The sequence below is a fragment of the Stegastes partitus genome, unplaced genomic scaffold (genome assembly GCF_000690725.1).
Source record: "Stegastes partitus isolate 25-593 unplaced genomic scaffold, Stegastes_partitus-1.0.2 Scaffold157, whole genome shotgun sequence".
In the NCBI taxonomy this organism is placed as follows: Eukaryota; Metazoa; Chordata; class Actinopteri; family Pomacentridae; genus Stegastes; species Stegastes partitus.
The window spans coordinates 539,515-564,966 of NW_007577888.1; the positions used below are offsets into that span (position 1 = coordinate 539,515).

General features: G+C 41.7%; 1 protein-coding gene across 1 annotated transcript; it reads left to right on the forward strand.

The window, feature by feature from the left end:
• Nucleotides 1-781: 781 nt before the first annotated feature.
• Nucleotides 782-23,480, forward strand: LOC103355561 (low-density lipoprotein receptor-related protein 8-like). The gene is made up of 13 exons (XM_008279404.1): nucleotides 782-842; nucleotides 1,881-2,045; nucleotides 4,624-4,887; nucleotides 8,184-8,303; nucleotides 8,579-8,704; nucleotides 11,189-11,360; nucleotides 17,174-17,389; nucleotides 17,923-18,041; nucleotides 19,753-19,892; nucleotides 20,160-20,301; nucleotides 20,440-20,637; nucleotides 21,504-21,664; nucleotides 22,972-23,480. The coding sequence occupies exons 1-13, from the start codon at nucleotides 782-784 to the stop codon at nucleotides 23,005-23,007; spliced, it is 1,920 nt and encodes a 639-aa protein (XP_008277626.1). The 3' UTR covers nucleotides 23,008-23,480.
• The last annotated feature ends 1,972 nt before the right edge of the window (nucleotides 23,481-25,452 follow it).

The window sequence follows — 25,452 nt, forward strand, 5'->3', positions numbered from 1 at the left end:
CAAGATTTCCCACAAAAATATGTTGTTTTTACACATATTTGGTGAAAATTGTGGCTGTATGGGAGAGTTAAAGTGAGAGAAAGCGAGTAAAACTCTCAGGTCTCTCACCCAGGGCCATGCTGCACGATGACATCATCACAGCTCAGTGCAGCAGGTCATGTGACTCACTGACAGTCTGAGGCTGAGCAGAAACAGAAACATGGCTCCTTCACCTTAAAGCAGGTTTAACTTGAAGAATGGTCAGACGGGCATGAGGGTCCAACGCAGACCGAGGACCCGACCAACGCTGCTTGCAGCTTTAATTTTAAATATTTATTATAGTGTGATAAATTGTATTTTAAATATATTTTGTATTTTTGGGTAAATTTCCACCATTTACTGTGGGGTCTTTACAATAATATTCATATGTGGAAAGTACTGTGGTGGGACAACTTTGGCTTGAATTGTGCCATAAAAATATCACCGACTTTTACCACAGACAAAATAAAATAAAGTTCCACTTTTTTGGCTCGACACCTGCACAAACAGGTGAGCTACTGTTTTCTAACACGAGCCAAGTCATTTAAAAAATAATAAAAAAGAAAGAAAGGATGGGAGTACATTAGGTGTTTTAAATTTTGGGTTAAAATCGGAAACAACCGAGTAAAAGAGACGACGTTGATGTGGCACGATTCTATGACGTCACAGTGAGACTTTTCATTCAACAGTTGACAGAAGCGTCTCTTGCGTCATATTCCCGCGCCGCGCGGCTCGCTGCAGTGGAGGACACACAACTGTCAGCATGGGACACCTTGGAGGGTCGGTTCTGCTGGTCGCTGCTGTCTTCTGGCACCACATCTGCGGTAGGAAGCTGCACTTACTGTTGACCGTGTAGGAGGACGGAAGGACTGCAGGTTTTCCGTGAATCGAGTCCGTCCCACATTCAAACTGTAGTGAACTTGAGCTTTGGTGCCGCTGAACAAACGCGTAACGTTACACAAAAACAGCACAGATGATGTTTGTTTTGTGTTTACACTGAAATATAGATGCGAATCTGTCCTTGCAAAGCTGTAAACCTAAAAAAATGATGCCACTTGACTGCACTGCATCATATTTTTACTAATTTATTTTCAAAAATATGGAAAATTAAGAATAAAACACATTTTAAAATTAAAACTAACTTTTTTCTAAGGGATTTTCTTTTAAACATAGCAGTTTGTGACACTGCAAGGTTTACATGTGCTCATTTCTCAGCCAGTGAGTCTCTGGAAGAAAGTAATAAAGGAAACTGGCATTGAAGCCAATGGCATTTTAGGGAAAAAGTTCATTCACTTATTCATAATGACCTGCTAAGACAGAATAAATATAGATTTAATGCTATTTTTCAAGCTTTGATGTGTTATGTTTTGTGACATAAATGTGATCAAGGGATTTTTAAATGTTTTGATTTAGTCTGTATATAGAATGAATGTAGTTTTCTGTTTTCAGTCTACAGAATACACTGTGATGACATGTAGTTTTGCAGAAAAACCTGAGGAATAGACAGATTTCTATTGTTGTTCTGAGTATTGTGTTGTTCTGCAGAGTCCACTAGACTTTGTTAAGCCACAGTCTGGCAAATAATGTTGGAAAATTGCAACCGATAGCTTTCATGATGATTAACACCTTAATCTTGCCGCACAATTTAAATAGTGCATTGTTCTGTGCATTAATGTTTTTAGTAATTTTGAACTTATTTCATTTATTATTGTCCAAGTTTCTTATTCTGCAACAGTGTAAATGAGATCTTTTATAAGTCAGTGTACTCAGTGTTCAAATAAATGTTGAACAGATGCATGAATGCTTCCTCTGACTAGTTATCGTATCGGCTGACACTTTATCACAATAAATCTGTCTCTCAGGTGCTGCACTTCACTCTCTGCCCGCCTGCCACCAGCGGCTGGAGTTCAGGTGCAGCGATGGTTCGTGCGTCTCGAAGGTGAAGCTGTGTGACGGACGCACAGACTGTAAGGACGGATCAGATGAACACCACTGCAGTGAGTACAATGCTGACTACATCCCAGACCGTACAAACACGTTGGGTTGAGTTTTCTTAGCAGCACAAACACTAACGTAGTAATCTGAGACAAGTTTATTTAAACGGCAACATCAAAGCAGAACTCATCGTAAGACATAAAGGTAATAATCCAAGAGATTAAAGAAACATAAAGCTATAAAAGCATCAGGAGTTAAAAGGAGTAACATAAAACAGGCCATAAAAAGTTAAAGAAGCATTAAACAGGAGAGTACAAACAACACCGCCGTCTCATCGCAGTGTAGGATGAATGTTTGGTCTCATACTTTGTATAAAGCGACAAACTGCAGTGTTTTGGGCTTCAATTCAGAATAATTAACAGTTGGAACAAACCTCAAGTTTTCTACTAATTATTTTAAATATTTAGTTCATGAAAAGCAAAAAAAACTGTTTCTCCAGCAAAGCAGCTGTGCAGCACATCTCCTGCTGATAGATTGATTTAGATCATTCATTAAGGTCGATGTCAGATGGACTTCAGAATGAAGTGACAGCAAATTAAAAGCTTCAAAAAGGCCACTCTGTGTCTATGATTCATGCACTGTTCAGTCCAACCTGATGAGGGACTGTCCAGATCAAAGCTGACTCTCTGTTTTTCTTACTTCTTTTATTGATATTTCGATGTTGGTGTCAAAGCCCAAAATGTTCAGACCATCACTGTGTGTGTGATCATTTGTAGTTTATACTTTTAAACCTGCATTTGTCGTCTTTCTGTTTTTGTGTAACAAAATGTCAGGCCAGGTCTGCTGACTCCGTCTGGCCTGTTTTTGGTCTGTCAAAGCAACTCTGTCCCCAGAGAACCTTGATTTAGTTTATTATTATTAGACAAATATTAACACACTGAAACATAAATGTTCATCTTTATCTCAATTCCAAGGTTCAGGTCACACAGCCCGACGTGTGCCTTTAAAGTTACTGTGCAGGAAAGATCATCTTGCTCTCTGTTCCTGTGTGGGAATATGCTGCTGCATATTTTGTCTTCTAATCCTGTTAAAGTTATTAGAGCCGCCGATGTTGGATTCCAGAGGGATTTGGTGTTGAGCTTGTGAACCGTAAGCTGCAGGTTTGCAAAGAAAAGCGCTGCGAGGGAGAACTTTTGAGAGAACTGAGTGTGATTTCAGGGATTGAACACATAAACACTTCTAATGTGAGCGCAGACAGCAGGTATGAACGTTTGTTGACTTAGAGGTCAGAGATGTGGAAGGTGCTGGTTTGACTGCTGGCCAGGAAAATGTAGAAAGTGAACAGATTTGTCTTTCTGTCCCTCGGAAATGCAGGATTCTGCAGCGAAAAAAGCGCAAATGAATAAATAAAAGAGCAAATTAATAATATAACACAATCCTTTATTAGACTTTTGTGTAGTTTTTGCTCAGGGGTGATGAAATATTTGAACATTCCTGTCTTGTTTTCTTGAAAATGTACAATATAAGTATATATACGTCAGTGTTGTGATATAAAGTTGCATTTACTGTGATTGATGCCGCCCACTCCTATATAAAGCCCAGCTGAATATCTGTGTATGAAGTGACCTGTGATTCCCGCTTATGATCCGGCTGCATGGCTCTGCTGGACAAAGAGATGAAAACAGGAGGTGGAGGGACGGATGTGGGTCACATCAAGCAGCAACGAAGAGAACAGAAATGAATGGATTCATTTTTCCACAGAAGTTGATCAGATTTTTATCGAGAGAACTGAAGGGAAACACCCTTAATACACAGCCGGAAAGAAAAAACCTGAATGAACAGATTAGACATTAGAGCTCATCTTCCTGAATCAACTTTCATGGTTTGGTTTTCTGACTCGAACGGTTTCTTTGCCCAGCAGGTTATCAAGTATCGCTGTTCCCCCCAGTTTAGTTTGGAGAAACTCTGTTTGGGCTCAGCCAACATAAGCAGCACCGTGTTGTTTTGTGTGTGTGTTTCTACCTAGTTGTACCACACTATTGTTACAATGACAATATCACACTAAAAGCTGATGCAACACGATGGTTGTCGATATGCAAATCAGCTGCCAAGATAAAAAAACTAATTCCAGAGATTTGTATGAAAAATGGCTCCAACAAGCTACTTCAAATCCTTGTTTTTATTGCTGGACTTTTGAACCAGAGTACACACAGTAAACAGAGGAGATGGATAATAGGGACTTTGATTTATTGCAATAGGATATTACAATGTTGGCAGTTTCCTTTTAGACTTGCAGAGTTATGCTGAAGTCTACCAGAAGGGGGCGTTGGTAGGCTGGGGTGTGGATGTCCTGTGAATTCAGTTCAGCTGTTCAGTTAAATGCTGATCTCCTCTGATTTGCAATAAATACGTGATCTCTACCTTCATTTATGTGTCTGTTTTGAATTTTTCCTTCTCTGAGAAACGGTTGGAAAAAAACGTAAACGCTCAAGAAAATGAAACTGAAATTCTTTACAAGGCTCAGATGTGGGAAACCTCAACGTTTCACATCGTTTTGGTGGCTGCAGGTGTCAAACTATGAAGCAGATACACACGCACGTAACCTTCTGAGACTCGGAGCAATAATCAACTCAAACTATCGTTGTAACTTGCACCTCTGACTCCTCACAGGTCATGTGTGCTCTGCTGGTTTCTTCTCCTGTGGGCCGTCTGATGCCTGCCTGCCCGCCAGCAAGCTCTGTGACGGCCGGACCGATTGCAAAGACGCACGGGATGAGACCAAGGAGCTGTGCGGTCCGGGACGACCCGTCCCACAGACGTCCCCGACATGTGCGGTGTCGGAGTTTGAGTGCGGAGACGGGAGCTGCATCCCTCACAGCTGGAGGTGTGACCGCTCAGCAGACTGCCCTGATGGCAGCGATGAGGACCACTGTGGTGAGTGATGTGATGCACCACAACTAATGAAACTGTCCTTGTTTTTCTGAACATTATAGTTTTTAGATCATACAACAAGAAAAACAGAAGCATAAACATAAGGACAAGACTAATTTTTGCTGCTGACTCTCATTACATTTATTAAAGAGATAGCCTACAGCTCTGTCGCACCTTTTTGGAATAAAAGTGCAACATCTAGCATACCTTTATTCAAGCACGTTATGAGTAATTTGATGTGAGGATGCTTTGAAACCTTTACTGGAGTAGCCAGAGATAGAATATCTGATGTATAATAAATGACTGCTTCTGACACTTGAGCTGCAGCAGCACAAACTGGATCCAAATGTACGTCTGAAAGTATGAGGTGTGTCAGAAAAGTTCCAGGACTGGTGTCACAAAAGATATATTTCAAATCCAAACTACAACTTTTCCCCTTTGAAGTAATCCTCCTGGAGTCTAACACTCTTCCCCAGCCTTCTCTTCACATGCCGTGCACTCCTGGAACGATTCTTCTGGGATCCTCTGCAGCTCCGTCATCACAGCCATCTTGATGTCGTCCACGTCTTTTAAACGGGTCCCCTTGATGACCCCCTTGAGCTACGAGAAAAGGAAACAATCCCACAGAACCAGGTGGGTGAGTAGGGAGGTTGCTCCAGCACGGAGATGTTCTTCTGAGCCAGGAACTGTGGGATGCTCAGGACGTTGTGAACAGGTCGTCATGGTGAAGCAGCCACGACTCGTCCTGCCAGAACTCTCGCCTCTTCTGGCGCACTGAATGAAGCAAACGCTGCAGGATCTCTTCGTAGACGTGCTGGTTGATCGTCTGAAGGGGAAAACTCGTTTGTAATTTGGGTTTGAAATATATCTCTTGTGACACCAGTCCTGGAACATTTCTGCCACCTCGTATATTGAACAAGAATGTGTCAGCATGACAACATCTCTGTGCACAAAGCCAAGTCCATAAAGAAGAATTTTCCCAATTTGGTGTAAAAGAACGTGACATCAGCTTAATCCAGCGCCTTTGGATGAACTGAAACATCAACATTGCGCCAGGTCTTACTGCCCAGCATCACATCACTAAACACAGCGGTCTGCCTGAATCACGCCAGCTGGTACAAGCCTCCATTCAATGACATCTGAAGTCACAAGTACCGGATGAGTGCATCTGTTCTGCCACTCTGAGGTCAGATAAAAAGTCTAATCTGTGAAATGAGTGTCACAAAAACCAAAACAGACAACTGAGTGAAGAATGGATAAGTAGAGCTTGACAGAGTAATTTAAATACTGTTTAGTTTCACATATTCGACCATGAAGTGGGTTTGAATTTTAAAACATCCATTTCAGAGCGTTAGATGATTGGTTGGGTGCTGCCTCGCTCTGATTCCAGCCAGCAACAGGTTTGGTTAAAAGACACTGACGTCAGCTTCATATGCATGTGGGTATAATAAAAGGGGCTTCACGTATGCAGTCTTTTGTTGCTGATGTTTTGCAGACTGTCCAGCAGAGGGCAGTACAGTTCCTCTCTCGGCTGCTCCATACCCAACATTGTCTGGTTCTGTCTGAGTTAAAGGCCAAGAGGCAGGTGTTTTAATAGTTATTAGTTCAGCAGTCTCGATGAGTTAACTCATGATCCCAAACCACTGTGACGATAGATTCATGACTTCAATCGTTTGTCAAGCAAAAATAATGGAAACATGCCTGATATGCTCTTGTTTTCATGATGATAGTGGTAATTTTCAAAAGTTTCATGTCGTTAAAAATGGAGTATATTTACATATCAGACTCCCAGCAAGTGTCTCAATGTGTTGGTTTGTTTTGGCTCATTTACATGAAAGAAACTAGAGTCTGTCAGTAGATTATTTCCAGATTCAGAAAACACAAGTAATGTCTTTATAATGACTTTTCTATGATGTGTCTTTTAAGAATGTTCTCCCAAATGAGTCGACATCCAATCATCTATGCTTGCTTATCAGCAATGTGATGGAAGGAACTACCTAATAAAGTATACCTGAGATATGTTTATATATATATACCTCACATTTGCTTATCATGTGCTTTATTAATTAAAAAACACTTTAATGTAGGTTGTGAGAATAGTTTCAAACCTTTTTGTCGCTATGAGATTCGTCCAAAGCCCCGCTGGTCGACGGTGGTTTTGGGCCAGAACAAGACACTCCTAAAGCTTGACATTTCGGAGATGGGACGTTTTCATCCAAAAGTGACGTAATATTTGACATCGACGAGTCACACATGCTGGATCACAGCGACGCCCTGAGAGCCAAATAAGCCAAAAGTAATCAGTCAGTGAGACTGGATTGAAGTTACAGAGATGAGATGTTTATTTAGTTTCAGTTCCTTCAAACTGTTACACTAAAACCAATATTTTCCTGACGATCTCTTGCACGTGTTCTTGCAGTACCAACCAGTTGGTGCCAAGTTAGCAACGTAGCACGGAGAGCTTGGTCTGTAATGTGTTCAGTCAGGTTTAAGGTTCATCGTTGAGCTTAGAAATGCAAGTTGACGAAATAATCTCAGCTCCCAGTAGCAGCTGGAATCAGGAGACTGTGTTTGCTGCTGCTATTGAAATTTGCATGTTTTATTGCGAACACTCTCAGCCTTCAATTCAGTTTATTTACGTAGCACCACTTCACAGCAGGAGGCATCACACAGTAAGCTCAAGAGAGAGAAAAACCCAACAAATGTAATGATAACCTTTGAGCAGCTCTTTAGCAACAGTGAAAAGAAAAAAGAAACAGGACAAAACCCAGGTTCACGTCAGCACTTCTTGCCCTCTTTAGCAGAATGATAGTGAGGGGCAGCCACATCTGGAAAATACTCTGGCCATGGGAGACGAGTTAAACACCAAATCTGTCACATTTCAGCCGTAGCAGCAAACCTCCTGGTACGACGAAGTCCATCTGTCCTGTACATCAGTCAGCAACGAAGTATTTCAACTATAAAATGGATCTTTATGTGATTTGTACCAGACATTCAGGCTCTGCAGAGGATTCATCTCACTGACTTTCCCTCTTGTAGAATAATCAAAATGTCAAGTTGTCCGTTTTGGTTTCTGGTGCTGTGATCAGGCCTAATAAGCAAATGTTAGAACCTACTAGATGATGACAAACGTGTGTCAGTAAGTAAAACGTTAACTTGTGCTTTAATGAAAAAACATTCTGAGCATCACACATTGCTCCTGAGATCTCATATTTTTCTGGAGGACTTTGAAGACATGGATCGAGGACACGGCGCTTCCTGGTGTGTCGCCGCCGCTGATGTGATGTTTGATCTTGCAGATCAGGACGAGTGTCGGGTGAATAATGGCGGCTGTTCTCATTACTGCGTGGACCAGCCGATGGGTTTCCACTGCAACTGCCCCGCCAACATGAGGCTGGTCGAGGACACCCACTGTGAGGGTGAGCCCATTCCTGCAGTTAGAGTTACAGTGGTTGATGTGTTATTTTTAAAGGACTGGTTAATTTGTGTGGACTGTGTAAAGTTTTTATCACCATATGCAAGTGTTTAAACAAACTGATGCTCGAAGCGCAATTAATAATTTTGTTCTGGGTGTAAGTGTTTGCTTTTTGGAAACTAATCAACCTCCATAAACCATTATCGCTGGGGGCTAATGAAAGCTACATGTCCGTGTATTTATAATGCGGTCATTGCAGCACTTTGTTCCTTCATCTAGAGGTGGATGCGTGCCTGGAGAGCGACGAATGCGACCAGCTGTGTGTTCACGTGAACGGCAGCTTCACCTGTGACTGCCTCGAGGGCTACCGCATGAATCCAGTAACCAGAGAGTGCAACGCCGAAGGTGAGCAGCAAACGAGCTCACTGAGCAGCCAGTGACACCGAGAGGCCCGACTGGGGTTTGATCCCAGGGTTTCTTATCTGAGCAACATGTTTCTGGAAGTTAACTCGTTGTCTTGTGTCGTTCATATCATAATGATGTCAGCCTTATCCCCAAATACCAAACTACACATTTCTGTTTCTCCCGCAGGGGAAAAAATAAGATGCAAAATTGTCCCCATTACAAACTAATGATTAATGACTTCAGCCCGCGATCAAACCGACAAAACAGCCACAAGTTTGTCCTCACGTCCCCACCTCGCTGTCTTGGTGTTTCAATATTATTTTTCTGACTTGATTGACCAATGAATGTCATATATCCGACAGATCGCTTGTCTTAATGTCAAGCGAGTTAATGCGTGACTGTTTGCTCAATTCATTTCCTGTTGTTGCCCATCGATGGGCAACGATAGAGTACTTGTGCCCGTGTGTTTGTTTTTGGGACTGTGTGTGTGCGTGTTTTTTTTTTCGTCTGTTACTTTACTGGAGAGGAATTTAAACCTGAAACTACTTACATGACCTTGATAAGGTCCTTTCTCGGAGTGATTAGATTTTTGGGTCAATACATGTATTGATGACCGCTGCAGAGGTCAAAGGTTGCATTTCCCCAGAAACAGCTCTGTATGACTGACAATGCACAAAAAGACATAAGTTTAGTTCGCTAACTTAGGAAGACATTGGAGGCCTATAAACTGGTGATGTAACATTTGACCTTGAGACAAAGATCAAGGCCATACTGAAGATCGTGTATATTACATTTTGTACAATATAATAAGCAGAACGGTTGCTTCATGTCTTCATTCAAATTTGTGCAATTATTTTCGTATTATGTATCAGTTTAAGGCCAAATCAAGGCAAGTTCATCCTCAAGTAATAATAATAACGATAATAGGTTTATTTATAAAGTGCTTTTTAAATCACAGGGTTACAAAGTGCTTTCACATTATCCTAAAAAGATAAAAACACAGTTTTGATGACATATAATACAAAGTTAATGTGCTGCAGTTTAAAATCAGTTCAAACAAACATGTTTACATACAACACAACATGCATGCTTACAAAACAGAGTATCAGCACAGGAAAAGCACAGGAAAGGAGACTAGAAAGAGGACAGGAAAGACATGAGGATAACAACCCACAACGACACCATAAAGGAAGGCTAGCCTGTAAAAGTGGGTTTTGTAGCAGTTTTTTAAAGACTCCACAGAGTCAGCAGATCTAATTTCAGTAGGCAGATTGTTCCAGAGCTTAAGAACAACAACCTCAAAAGCACCTCTAGATCTAAAAAGGGAGCGAGGAACAACCAACAGGCCCTGATCGTTGGATCGGAGAGGTCGGCTGGCAGAGTAAGGATTTAGTAATTCAGATATATATATGGGGGCTAGGCCATGAAGAGCCTTATAAGTAATTAACAATATTTTAAAGTTTATTCTGACTTTTACTGGGAGCCAGTGAAGGGAGGCCAGAATCAGAGTGATGTGGGACGCGCACAGTAAAACACACAATCAGGTAAACATGCATACACTGGGCAACTATGTCCCTCTGCTGAGGGCTCTGTAGGTCATTTACTGTATGATGCCTTTTTTGCCTGAAGCTTAGCAGTTGTTCTACAAACTCAGTATAAGTATGTGTGTATTTTAGGGGCTGATGTTTTAGTCTTACAGTAAGTCACTCTTTGCATAACTTTCTAACACATATTAGACTAATCTTAGAGCAAAATGAAGACTGGCCTATAACTAATATATCTACCAAGCCTGAGCGATGGTTTTTGCATCATTTTGTCAACATGACAACAGACAGGAACAAAAGCCATGTCAGGTCGTCTGAGCTGGACAGTAGTTTCGTGTTGACGCCATTTCCCTTATGTGACTTTGGAACGATCTAAACATTTTTAAATGTTAATTTAAAAATTAGCTGAAGCTTTTGCAGAGCGGCTGTCCGGTGTTTGACTGAGCCACGAGAACACGTGTTTGAACACAACATTTGTATGTTATCGGCGGCATGTGCTCAGATTTAAACCCTGATGTCTGGTGGAGTTATGTAAAGTTCAGACGGGCTCCACCTTAATAAACACTGACTCATTTACACTGTGACGGTGAATATGGCTGAACAAACACCTGTGCTGTCATCCATCACTTCACTACAGGCACACTCACTGAACAAGCCTATAGAAGACTCTGTTTCTTTTGTGCTGCTGTATTGTGTGACGTACTTGAACAGTTCGTATGATCAGTTTGGTATTGTTCACTTTGATACCATGCCGATATGATAACGGAGCTGAAACACTCCCACTGATAAAGTTTCACTCGTTGCCTTTTTTATTTAGTCTTGTTCTTCATGCTGCTAAATGCTGAAGTGGTTGACATGTCACACTGCACTTTTATTGCTTTTCTGTGGCTGTGAAGAGTGATACAAGACACACAGCGTTGTTTTTTGTGTGTCCTCACAGGAGCCGAGGCTCAGCTGGTTTTCACAACGGCTAAAGGAATACAGTGGAAGAGCATTACTGGCCCTGAGAGCAAGGAACTGGCCCTACGTATACCAGGGCCGGGGCCGGTGGCGGCTGTGGCCTCTAAGCGCATCCTGTACTGGGCCCAGCAAGGACGAGGCTCCATATACAGGTAACAGAGTGTAGCTGCTGCATCCAGCACACTCGTCTACAGCAGATTGTCTTCCAAAGACAAAGGGATGCTAGACAGTTAAAACAGCAATCAACGTAACCACACGTGTCCCCATCCGTCCATTTTCCAACATGTATCTGAGTCTGGTGAGATAACAGGATAGTCCAGACATCCTTTTGCTTGTTCAGCACCTCCTGAAACTTTCACCGTTCAGATTGGGTGTGTGACACGTCCTGGAGGTTAACTTTTCTCTTATTGGTCTATTAGATAAAGACGATCAACCTCAAATAAAACGCTAACTGAGCAAGACTGAGCCCAGAAAGGCTCATTTTCACATGTTGACGAGGTGTTAAAGGGAATAAAATACCACATGTAGTGAAATACTTGCTCACATCGTAGCACATTCGCCCACAACAGCAAAGTACACATCCATCTGTAAATAGTAACACATGATGGGCAGCTGTGGCTCAGCTGGTAGAGTGGTTGTTGCAAGGTTGGCGGTTCGATTCCCTCCACAGTCGACTTGGGCAAGACACTGAACCCGAGGTTGTTCCCAATGGCAGGCAGCACTTTGCATGGCAGCTCTGTCACCATCGGTGTATGAATGTGTGTGTGGATGAGAAACACATTGTAAAGCGCTTTACTGTAGAAGTGCAGACCATTTAGCAGCTGTTTGAAAGACATGTTGTCTTGGGGAAAAAATGCCAAACTTCCACCATTTGTCAGAGCCAGAAGTAATCATTGAATTTAGAATTTACCAAAAATCCTTGAACTACACGTTCCTGCCATGCTCTTCCATCAGAAAATGACCCAAATCTAAGGTTAACATTGTGATATTTGAGTAAAATTACTTTATTCTACTTGTCACATTCAGGAATTTGACAAAAATAACCAGATTTTGTAAAAAAATAAAACAAAACAATTTGGTACAATCGTGAGGCTGCATTCAACCAACAGTCAACATCACAAAATTCAGGGACTTTTTGGCTAAACTAAGTTGAACTGCAGGCTGTGTTTTCCCTGAGCAATGGAATAATGGAAGATGAAGGAAAAAATATCTATCTACATAAGTATCTATAGTATTCTCTCCTGCGCCCTAGTATTGGTATCACCTGTTGGAACTTGGAAGAATGATGGACATGTTGAGTCCAGGCTTTATGTTCCGTCAAGACTTTTTTTTGAGTTTGTCCTACTTCTAGCCATGGCTGTGCTGTTTCCTTAGAGGTACAGGACTTTATATTGCAGTGAAAAAAGAGCCCACAATGAGTATGAAGGGAACAAAACATGCCGAGAACCTGCTTGGAGTTCAGAGGGTTAAACATTAAAAGACTTGCGCACACACACAAACAATGACAAACTGATTAAGACTCATGAAATCAGAGTGAAACGCTGATATCCTTATACTGACAGGTTTGATTCTTAATGAGTCACAGCTTTAAGTGGCCAGTGAAATAATGACTTCCTTGTGTACTGTGGGTGAATTCCATTTTCTTGATAGATGACTGAAGACACTTGTGTTCAAATGTGCACTCCCCTTAAGCCGCCTCCTTTCTGCACATGCATCGCTGCGTATATGTGCTGCTCGCACGTTTTCCCTCATCCGCCACAGACACGCACTGTAATATAAATAGAGGCGCATGTGTTTCCTCCGTCTGTGTGGGTGTCTGCTGTCAGTATACAGTATCAGTCTGAAAGGTGTTCCTACAATCTCTGCAAAGGAAGCTAAGAACAGCCACATATTGCAGCACATCCACTGTTTGTCATACAAAGATTATGTCGCCATCACCAAAGTGAAGACATAAAGGTTACAAACCAACAGATCGTTGCACGAAAAGTTCTGAGAGGCAAACATTTAGACGCATAGACTGTAATAATGGTACATTTGCAAATGATCTAGTTCTGTCTTACTTGGTGAGAGCTGTAGTTTTAATTGTTGTACCCAAGTTTCACTGCAGTGTTTCTCACTAACTAAGAATTTGCTGTGTGGAGGTGGGCGGTGCTGCTGCTAATTAATGTGCATGCAGAGACAATTGCAGGGGAGGAGAGAAAGCATGACCCTGGTTATCTTCTGTAGGTACAATTTGTACAGAAAGACTGTCCAGCCTTCAATGATACATGAATCAGGGAATTTTTGGTCACATGAAGGTCTAGAAATGTAACGTTGCAAAATCATCATTGCAAGTTCAAGACGGGGTGCAGGAGTCTGTTTGTACCTGCTGGATGTACTTTAGTCTCTCCTACGCACCTGCCTCGTGTAATGGATGTGTGAAGAGTTCCCTTGGGTTTAAACGTAGGTACAGTTTATAAATGCCTTCCATCCAATCTGTTGGGATGCCACAATTTTCCAAAATCTTAATCTGTGATTGTTCCAGTGATTACTTTGCAGATAAGCCCTGCCCCTAAAACACCAATACGAGGTAAAAACTATGGAAAATTGTGTTCAGTTTGTTGCCTGGATGTTCCACACAGTGTGTAAAAGATGTCGAATGAGGACATGCCCTGTTTGCACTGATTCACTTTAAAGAGCAGTGGCCAACTGGAAAAGTCTCCCTCTGGGCCGGCCAGTGAGAACAGACATTTGTGTTTGTAGGGCTGGACCTGCTGTTGCTTTCCTGCCAAAAAGAATTTTAAAAAAGAGCGATGAGCTGTTCTTTTGAACTGCTCTCAGAAAGGAACGGAGCCAGAAGATCCAACTCCCATCATTAGTCTGTGTGATGTTTGCAGTTTCACAGAGTGTCGTTGACTCTCTGTACGTTTCTGAAACGTTCTCACCCCCTTCACACTGTGATCTTTACCTTTTTTTTTCTTTACTCGGCTACACCTACCGTTTCTCATGCGTACACCAAGTGCAGCACCATGACTGTCTTCCAGGACTGACTGAAATCGTGCAGCCTTGTCCTTGTGTTTAAATTATAGCACATAATCCTATTTCTTTCTATTTGACAGCTTCTGTTTCTACCTTCATATATAGTCAGAAAACTGATTCGATCAACTATAAATAGTTAACCATGTAAGTCCTAAGGGCACTGCCTTGAGTTGTATGAAAAGCCGAGACAACACCAACATAAGGCTGCTTTCATCTGATAACACACCAAAGACTGTGTGAATAGGCAGATTAAATTGCTAGGATCATATGTTTTTTTTTTCCTCCCTCTATTATTACAAGCCTAATAATGTCTAAAATGCTTTCAGACAATGTGCCTATCTGATCCTGTAATCTTTTTGAAGAGCCCTTTCATGACAAAGAAACTCCTGTGGGCGTCTAGTCTTTATGTATCGCTGCTACTTCACAGATAAGGTAAAGGCTAGACGGCATTTATGTAATAAATCCTGCTAAGGGTTTCTTTGTGTGGTTTTATTTCCATAAAACCCATTTTAAAGACTCTATTGACAAAAGTACCCCCCCGAGAAATACAAAACTAAAGTTTACGTGTTAACCAAAGGACAGGAAACTTACACACATTTACATCTCTGTAAACTCTGTTGGCAATGGTTTTCTGTAATAGTAAGCAAAAAAGAGAACAAGCTGACGAAATACGTGACTAAATGGCTGTGACACTTCACGCAAATGCACAAGATAAAATTATAGGGAAGTGAAAGGAAGCTACGGAAGACATGTGACAAAGTGTTTCTCAGCTGCTGTGAAATATGAAAGTAATTTCCTTCATCATCACACGCAACATAGCAGGAGACACTGACAGCTGATCAATGAATCACTACAAAAGTACAATCTGTGTTTTAGGAAGTAAAATGCCAAAGTAAATGCTTAGTGTTGTTTCCTCTTTAATATATGTATTTTTTTTATTAAATGCTATATGTAAGAATAAGCAAGACATTTATATTCCAGTGCAGCACTTCAGGCCTCTTGTCCTGATTTAAATGTTTTTCCATTTTATTATTATTTTTTAAACAAAGAATATAGACTACATGTTGGCCTAAGATAAAATAACAGTCACAATGCCCCAAAACACAATAAAGGAAGTTAATAAATCCTAATCTATTGGGAATGTTGCTCACTTGCTTTAGACGAGTCAACATGTGTTCGCCCTTTCATTTACCGTAGACGCTGATGAGTCAAATTCAGAGCTTGTTTAATTAAAATCTCACTTCTGATCCTAGTGGGCAGGTTATCAAATATTCTCCAAAAGCTCTCATTTACTAGAAATATTAGAATGTGAAAGCTTCTACAGCCGTACGTGGCTCGATGAAGCTGTCCTTAATGGAAGCTTAATGCTATGTATTCTGAGTCTGTGTTTCTCCACTGAACCTATGATGCTGTTTTGTACTTTTCTGCTGAGCACAACATACGTCTTTGAAGATAACATGACCGGTCAGAAGTGGTTCACGTACCAGGAGACGGCTAAAACTCCTCTATTCTATCAGTTAGGACGGTTACTTTAGATACACGCCGTACCACCAACACCCACACATGTTGCTGACCACATCTCTACAACATGGTGGCGTGGACAGAGCGTCATTGGTAACTGGCCGGTTATACTCGGTTGAGTCCAACCTCTGTATGGGGCAGGCCCGGCCCGGCCCGAGAAGATCAGTGTGAATCATTTCTGGATATCGGGGCTCCTTCTGATGGAGCTGTCATGAGAGCTGTGTCACTCTGAGCCCAGCGCTGCCTCACTTTACCTCAATAAATTCTACATCTGTGAACTGAAGATTTCTCCAGTTTGTTCTTGGGCTTCCAACTAAAGAATCAGGCTAACAAAACATAAGAAAAGATTTTGGTAATTACCAATGCTGTTAATTTAGGGCAGAGGTGTCAGACGCAGGCCCATGGGCCAAATCGGGCCCATCAGTGTAATTATATTTGGCCCGTGAGATAACATCAAATGTCTATTTAGACCTGTCCCGCCGGTATATAGCGCATGCATTGTTAATACTACACATCCCAGAATGCTCTGCTAGCACGTTGGCAAGTTAGCAACTCTCGACATTCATTAGCAAACTCATGCTACCAGTCACCTCAGGAAAGTTTAAACCACCCGTCACGAAAGATGGAAAACAGGAGCTTTCAAGACAGGTTGAAGGCAGATTATCTGTCAGTGAATGTAAAGGACACACCTTAGTTAAGCTTTGCTTGTTCCAGATTTAATGTTTAAGCAAAACCTTTGTTTCTATATGCAAAAGTTTATCATTATATATCTGCAGAGAAAGGAAGATATGCACAACTTCAGTCAGTTTTTTGATAAATATCGAGTCTGGCCCTTGACTTTTTTATTTTGGCCCACTCTGTATGTGAGTTTGACACCCATGATTTAGGGCAGCTGTGGCACAAACCTTACACTGAGTGGTGGTCTAATAAATTTGTTATGCACGGTATATTTTAGTGTACTTGCTGCTTATTGTAGCTTATCTGAATACTCTTAGGCTCTGATCAGCCTGTGTTGGCCTCGACCGTCTAGCATGTTCTCTGTCCCTCAGCTCACCTTAAAGGGCCTGAGAACTGAAACACTGGATTTCCAATAAAGTTTAGTTTGAGTAAAATGACAGTGAGTGTGTGTGTGTGTGTGTGTGTGTGTGTGAGTAGTCTTTGACCCAATGAAAGTGAATTTACAGAATGAGATATTTCAGCCTGGACCAGCTGACCAACATTACCACCCCTACAGGTGTTTGTCTAAAATCAGACCCTCGTGCTTTGGTTGCATTTCTCTCTAAAGTTTTCCGCCAATGAAGAATGGAGCTGTGCACGTTCAAAGTCATGATTTGGGAGGACTGGGTAGAGCAGAACTTGGAATAAACACCATGTTTGTCTTTTGAGTTACGTACGTTTCATGCTTTCCCTCCTTCATGTGTCTCAGGATCTCCATGGATGGACAACCACAGAAGCCTGTGCTGGTGCTGAAAGTTCAAGGATCAGTGTCGGGCCTGGCAGTAGACTGGATCCACCAGCTTCTCTACTGGACCAGTGTGGAGACGGGTTCGCTGAGCGTCGCCCTGATGGACGGTTCGGCTCAGCGGCAGCTCATCACTGGCCTCGATAAACCCTCTGCGGTGGCTGTGGATCCTCTGCGAGGGTAGGAGGGACCAGACATTTACATTTAATAGTGGCATCAAAGAGGATAAGTGTTGCTCAAAGCACGTCAGCAATATGATAACCTATAGTACTGTGTCATGGTTTTTAAATTCAAGGTAATGTTTGTTTTGAGAGCTTTGTCTCAGGGTTCAGGAGCTAAATGGTTGGACACACAATTCCTGTATTTATCCAAGGAGGGGCAACACGGTATGCAGCAATGCATACGGATATACAGTAAAGACAAATGTGTTTAAACTGCCAGGTCACTCACAGTGAAGTGGTTTCACACACAGTTTATCTGCCAAGAAAGTGATAATTATTGCCCAGTTTTGAGACAAGGATTCTGAATATCTTGAGTTTCTACAATTCTTTAAAAATTATACCACAAGCAATGACAATTAATAAAAAATATTCACTGCAAAAAGGTGAAATGCACTTGGTTTAATAAGAACAGAAAATTGCTAAAGGTCAGATATAAAAACAAATAGGAATACGAAGAGGAACATGAACACTCTGGTGCTTTTGTTTCCTCAGGCTGCTCTTCTGGACTCAGTGTGGCAGCTCTCCAAAGATCGAGAGGGCTGCTCTGGACGGCCGGGGCAGGATGACGCTGGTCTCTTCCTCATTACGTCACCCCGTTGCCCTCTCCCTGGGTACGTGCTGACATTTTGCACAGATACTGGTGCTCTGCTGCAGATTGTTTTAAATCTTCCTTTTCCTGTATTCACAGTCACATCCGTGCATATTGTTGAAAGCAGTATTTTAAAAAGCATACATGATTCATATGGATATGTAATGGGAGGGGAAAGTAAATCAATGGTTGAAATAGATACCTTAAAGTGTGCCTAACAGTTGAAATTGTTAATTGTGTAGATAAACAGTTGAAACTGTTTGCTTAAAGTCTGACAAAAGAAATGGCTAGCTGCAACTATGGCCAGCAGATGAATTTATCAGCTACACAAAATGAACAAACAGTTGAAATAGCTCGCTACAACTGGAAAAAAAACTGTTGGAAAAGTACCACCAGCAGTTAGAATTGTTAGTTAACAGTGGATAATAGCTAAAGTAGCTGAAGGTTCAACTAAGCAATTGAAAATAGTTACCTAAATTGGTTAATAAACAGTTTGAATTGTTAGTTAGGAATGCATAAATATTGGCGAAATTGTAAAAGAAATATATATCAGTTGAAGTAGCTATCTAACAGTTAATACTGTTAAAGAAGAATTACAAACAGCAAGCTACAAGTACGTTGAACGGTTGAATTTGTGAGCTAAACATGAAGGACAAACGGGTGAAATAAGCTAGAACTAGGAATAAACAGAAGCTGTTAGCTGAAACTACAGCCAGCAGTTTAAACTGTTAGCTAGCATCAGATCAACATCTAAAATGGCTAAAAATATCGATGACGTTTTGGAAAGTTTTAGCTGAAAGTATTAATAAACAATGTTATCATCATCCCCAATACGTCGACTGTTTTTGGCCGTAACTCATTTCACTTACAAAACACCCTCAGACTTGCTGATCACGTTGGACTTAAACACATACTTATTTGTATGCACACACACTTTCTTACACCTCATTAACATTGTTTTTCACTGACATGCCCCCATGCTTCTTCCTTGTTTACTTCTGCTCTATGTTATGTTTATGTGTCTATTTGTGTCTGTAATTTACATGTGTTTGTTCCTGTTGGTGCCTCTTGGCCAGGTCATGTTTTCAAAACAGGTTCTCAAACATTTGTACTTGGTAAAATAAACAGTCCATACTGCGATATATTTTAATGTCTATTAAAACATTAAAACATTAAAATACATTGCTTAAACTGAATAAATGACTCCAGTCAAACTGGCCCAGACACTGACCGTTGAACTGCAGGAAATAATATTGTACCAATATCCACTTTCATAGAAACAACGTGTTAAATAGCTTCCATCCATTGGTCCGTCATTCATTAGCTGTACCTGCCTTAGAGGATCGTGGGGGCTGGAGAACATCCAGCTGCCCCTGAGCGAGCGGTTGGGTCCTGGACAGGTGGCCAATCCATCTTAGGACTGTTTAAATAACATCCAATTTACAGTAAGTTTTAATCAAAGCCTTTGAGCATGAGACATGGTGGTAATGAACTGATTTTACATACCATTTGACTGACCTGAGTTAGATGAACGTCATTGGGAACCAGTGGCGAAGGGAAATTTGAATTATGGAAGAACATTTACTTCCCGTTTAGATCAAGAACAATATAAGTTTATATTCCTGCAGAAGTCAGAGAGCTGATAACCTTTAGTGGATTTGAATATGTTGAAGTGCCTCAGTGCAAGTGTTCCTTGTGCCCATTCATACTTGTTTTTGTTTTTTTTCCCACAGATGTGCCTCGCCAGCTGCTCTACTGGGCCGACCAGGGAATGAGAAGCATCTCCAGAGTAAATCTAGAAGGTCGCCACCGCAAAACAGTGGTCGAGTCTAACGGCTATATGGACCATTGTTTGGGACTGGCTGTGTTCGAGGTACAGTCACATTACGTCTCTGTGCTGCCTGGCATCCGGTGCGTTTAAGGTCAGACTTCAGCTCCCCAGGAGTCTGGAAAACAGTTTTTGAACACAGCATTGGAAAAGAAACAAAGCAAAAAGAAACTCAGCAACTGCATTTCAGGACTTCCTTATAAATACACACACAAGAATCTATGAAACAATAAGATAAGAGATGGAATATCCCTCATGTGCGACAATAAAACTGCCAGTAACCCCCTTTTTTTCTTGTCTGTTGTGCTTCAGGGGTTCGTATATTGGAGTGAAGACGTTACGCACTCCATCTGTCGCGCAAACAAACACAACGGCAGAGACCTCCAGGTGCTGCTGTCTAACGTCACCTCGCCGGGTGGTGTTTCCATCATCCAGCCTGTTCTTCAGCCAAACGGTGAGACCAGTCAAAAAGGTTTTGATTTGTAAAGTTCTGGTTTTTAGGGCACACACTTTATCCAGTAAGTAAACCGGTTAGGGCCACCTCACAGCCACCGGTTCCACTAAACTGACTCCACATTCTGCTGCTTCTAAGGACCGTCTGTATGCGGACGCCCCGGGACAGTGTGTCACCACGAGTGCCTTGTCAACCTGCGCTCTGAGCATCCAGAGTTCAGTTGCATTTCTCCAGAAGTGAAGCAAAACCAATCTCAAGAAACCCCTGCCATCGCCCACACGGTGCCTGCATCGACTTTATCCGACCCTGCGTTTGCTGGAATCCTCTCTCTTATCAGTAAGCATCTTTTAATTCATGACACGTTCTTGCGACATATGAAACTCTCTCACGTCTCTTATCACTGTTGACACACTCGAGTCGATATGGTTCTGCTCGGAGAAAGTGACTGATCAAATATTGCCTCGACGAGATCATTACTGATTTACTTCTTCTTAGTCTTAAGGATGTCCTTGTGTCGTCGTACGCTGATGTTCTCGTGGTCATGAAATGATGAGTCACACAGTAAACAGCGGCCATCTGTCATCGTCCGGTCATGCAGGTTAAGAGTTGCGCAACTGATTCTACTTGGAGACTCAGGCGTGTATTTGAACAAACTGACGATTATGTCAAAGAAGAGAATAGATGCTTTAACTGAGCTGTCAAATTTAAAACCTATATTAGAATTAAAAAAAATTAGAATAAAACTTTATTGATCCCTTTGGTACAAGATCTCAGGGAAATTGCTATATTGTATATAATGTCAACGAGCCTGTCTGCAGAGAGGAACCCGCTGCGACTTCAAAGATCCAAAATAGGATCAGCTTTTCTTTTTTACACATACAGTATATTTACCTTTCTATATTCAGCTTGAATGTATTTTAGTACAGACAGAAGCTCTCTACAAATACGGTTCCTATTAATAAACACATTTATGTTTCTCTCAGCTCTCTTTGTATGAATCATTGTAGATTCTTCTAGGCTTCAGTTTAAGACTTTTCCCACAAGTGCTGCAGCTCTATTCAGTCACACCGGCCACTTGTTTGTCCGCTCAGAGGAGGCAGAGGAGGTGACATAATGCAGGAAGCTGATGTCAGCTCCTCAACATGACGTCTGTCGGCTCTGCAGAAAGGGATGAATTTCTTCTGTGTGTTTCCTCCCCCCAGTGTTCCTCAGTGTGCTGCTGGCGGGAATGGCTGTGTGGTGGTGGAGAGAAGAGTTCAGGCCGTCCAGGTCTCTCGCCGTGCAGAGCTTCGCCTTTAAAGAGTCCCGAGACCCGCTCATCATTCAGGGGCCCCCCGCGGGTCCAAACACATGTCTGGTCAAGGCAAGAGAAGTTTGCACAAACTCACAAATGCAAACACAGACACCTTCATTCACGTTCAGAGAAGAGACGGCATTCATTCAGCCGCACGCGTACACTTGGGAGGTATAAATATATACGTGTCGTACAGAGGTGTTGATTTTCTGCTTCTATTTTGGAGGCTGTGTTTATGATGTGGTGACTGGGACACAACTTCCACACATATGATGCCATGTTATAAAGAGCACATCATGACGTCTCCATAATTCTTTCTCTCTGCCTTTTGAAGACCCTGAGCCTCATCTTCTCTGATTCGTCTCGATGAAATCTTCAGTGTTGTGTGATCTGTAAAGTGATGTTAGTGCCATTGTTTCGGCCCGTTACTGCTACTACTGAGGAAAAGCTGCTGCTTATCAAGTCACTAGATCAGCAGGCGTTTCCTCTTCAGGAAGTCCAGTAAAAGAAAAACACTGGATGTTTGTAACATCACCAGTTTGTTTTCTTTTTTTAAACAAAGTTTTGCTGCTCACTCGAGCCAGAAAGCAAGCGAGTGAAAGTGACCATAAAGAGATGCAAAATACCCACAAAGTCGCACAAAATGACCAGAAAGAGACACAAAACAGTCGCAAAATGACCACAAAGGGACACCAAATGGTTGCAAACAGACACAAAACAGCCACAAAAGCACACAAAATGACCAGAAATGACCGCAAAGAGACACAAAATGACAACAAAGGGACACTAAATAGCCACAAACTCACACAAAACCACCACAAAGAGAAACCAAATGGTTGTAAACGGACACAAAACAGCCACAAAAACACACAAAATGACCAAAAATGACCAGAAAGATACACAAAATAGTCACAAACTCACAAAATTACCACAGGGAGACACCAAATGGTTGCAAACAGACACAGAACAGCCACAGACACTGTAGAGTGTTGAAAGCTGAAAAAATGAATTATTAAAGCTGTTATATATTGTTGTGGAAAATACAAACGATGGAACGAAATGTGGTTTTGACACCTATGTTTGTAGAATAAAAGTATTTTTATGCCTAGAATAATGCTAGCTTCAGTTACTATTGTATTTTATGTCAGACATGTAGGACAGCACTCTGTTACCTGACGTAGTACTGGCTTCATAACTCCAGTACTAGTCAGAGTTTATGGTGCAGGATTGAAATGTCTGTCAGTTTTTCTTTAAAAAAAAAACCCAACAAAACCTTCTGGTAGCTTGTCAGGCGAACACAGTTTGACCAGGTTCCATCAGGTCAAAGGCTTACAGTGTGCAGTATGTCGACTAAGCTGTGCTTTCTCTGACGCCAGGAAACTCTGCTTAAGCTGGACTTGGACGGTGAATGAAGGTGAGACAAAGACGGTCAGCTGACTGGGCTTCTCCTGTACATGTGTCAACCCCCGCAGTGACCTCCGAGCTGAGAGCACAACAAGACGACGAACCCGGCTGGTCACCTGCCACGTCCAACTCCCTCTGGAGGCTTAAGTCACTGCAGCAGTGACGTCTGGGTAAATATCTGAGTTGAGAAAGGAGAAAAACGGCCTTCAGTCCTAACTGTTGTACCTTCAGATGTGAAGGGTCTCACTTCCAGCCCTGGTGGCTGCCTGACAGGAACAACAGGAGGAGCCGGTTATTCAGGATCTAAAAATGGCCTCATATGACACCTCCCAGGAGCCCTGTTAGAGCACTGCACACACCAACAGCTGCCCGAGTCACCCCACATCTGCTGTACGTTTAATCCGTGGACCCACATACCCACCCCGACATCTCCCAAACATTCTTGTCTTTTTGCAGAAGGAGAAACCTTTTCTTCTTTTTTGTTAAAAACTGACAGATTTTTTTTCCTTTCCTCTGCCTTTTGCACATAAAACCTTTTGTTAAAAAAATTAAATTAAATTAAATTAAAAACGTGAAAAGCGGAGACAAAATAAAAACACAGACATTAAACAGAAAAGCGGCGCTGCAGCCCCTCTTTCTTCTTCTTCTTCCTGCCGGCCTGCCTGTGGCCTTGTGGCTCCCAGACCTCCGTTATCTTCAGGAAGGGCGGGATGCAGAACTTGTTGTTGTTGTTGATGATGTTCATTCTTTATTCACTCAGAAAGCTGTAGGCAGCAGAAAAGCAAACACGCACATGTTCTTCTTCTTTAAATATCAGTTCAAATGAATAGATGCCTTATTTTTGTAATATTTAGTTATCTGATGAGCAGGTACGTTGCATGGTCTCCAGAACATTCAGTGGAAATGTGATCTGGGTTGAAAGTATCAGTTGATAAATTGGGTAATCAAGTGACTTTATTGCCAGTAAACTTTACTGGATTTTGATTATCAGCAAAATAATTTACTAGTTTCTGCCTCTCAAGTGTTTTTGAGCGTCTTCGAGTCATTTCTTCTAAAAGTAACTGGACATGTTTTGGACTGTTGATCAGACAAAACACAAATAATTTGAAGAGTCTTGTTTTCCTCTTTGGAGATTTTATACCAAAAACAACTGAGTAATTGAAAGAAATAATGACGAGTTGCAGTTCTGGTGTAGTTTTATTTTGATCAGTTGCACTTTCTCTCTCTCTCTGTGTGTTTTGAATGTTTCACCGTTGAATTTCCTGAACTTCTGCAGTATTGTTGTATGATGTTCACGTGCCCATTTCCAACAGGAATACTGTGAATAATTTGACAGAATTCTTAAGGAAACCTGGTGCTCCTCTGGTTTGTTCCTACAGTCTTAGCTTGTCAGTGTGAGACTCCAGAGCCTCAATGTGAACATGTGCTACCTTTGGTCCAGTGAACTTGAATTATAGACAACACTGATTACAGTAGGCATTGAAGGACAAATTTGGTTTAAAATCTGATTTTGGGACACAAATGCTGCCTCTTTTTAGACCAATTACATTTTGGGAGCTTCTTTTCTGTTGCTGGAATATAATATCTGGTACCTGAATGATGAACAGTTTGTGCAGGCGACTGTCTTCCTGCAGCTGATCAGTGCAGCATCAGTGCTGCTCAGTTTAAAGTGGCCTTTTACTAAGAGGAAAAGATTCCAAAAAATAAAGGTACATTCTTTTTTTTTTAAGTCTGTGAATTGTTGTACACTCTGGTATTCGATCATTTGTTTTTAAAGAATAGTTGAACATTTTGTGAAATGCGCCTATGTGCTAACTCCCCGACCCCTAACGAGTGACTGATTGTCACAGCAGCCGGTTAGCAGGCAGACACTGTTCAACAGTATTAAAATCCCTCCACCAACGCCTTTAAATCTACCTAATCATACGGCCGTATCTCGTTTGTTAATTGTATTGCTTTGCTGGGAGCAGGAACTGAAGCCTCCGCTGGACCTTCAGCGTCCCGCTAACAAGATTCCAGGATAATTCAATAAACAAACAAGGAGTAATGTGTCAATTAGTGAGCTGTTTAACCTTGTTGTTATGCTCCGCTCAGCTCAGCTAACTCCTGGCGTCAAACTGACCTTCATCTAACTGTGAGAAAGCAAACAGGCGTATTTCTCCAAGTGTCAGCAATTCTTATAAAACGGTTGGAAAAACAAGGAGTAACTGTAGTTGTGTTAAGTTGTGGGAGTGAAGAGACGGAGAGTTTCTCTGGTGGCAGGTTTGGTGTATCGATGCTTCCAGCACGGTGGTGCTACGTTCGTGATGTGTGTTTTCTTTTGTTGAGTGTCTCTGGGAGGTTTGCTTTTGCTCGAGAAGTGACTCTGGTTATCGCTGGTGAATGTTTGAACGGTTGACGTGCCTTGTCTGATTTCAGTCTTTTTGTTATTGTTGTGATGGTCTCAGAGAAAT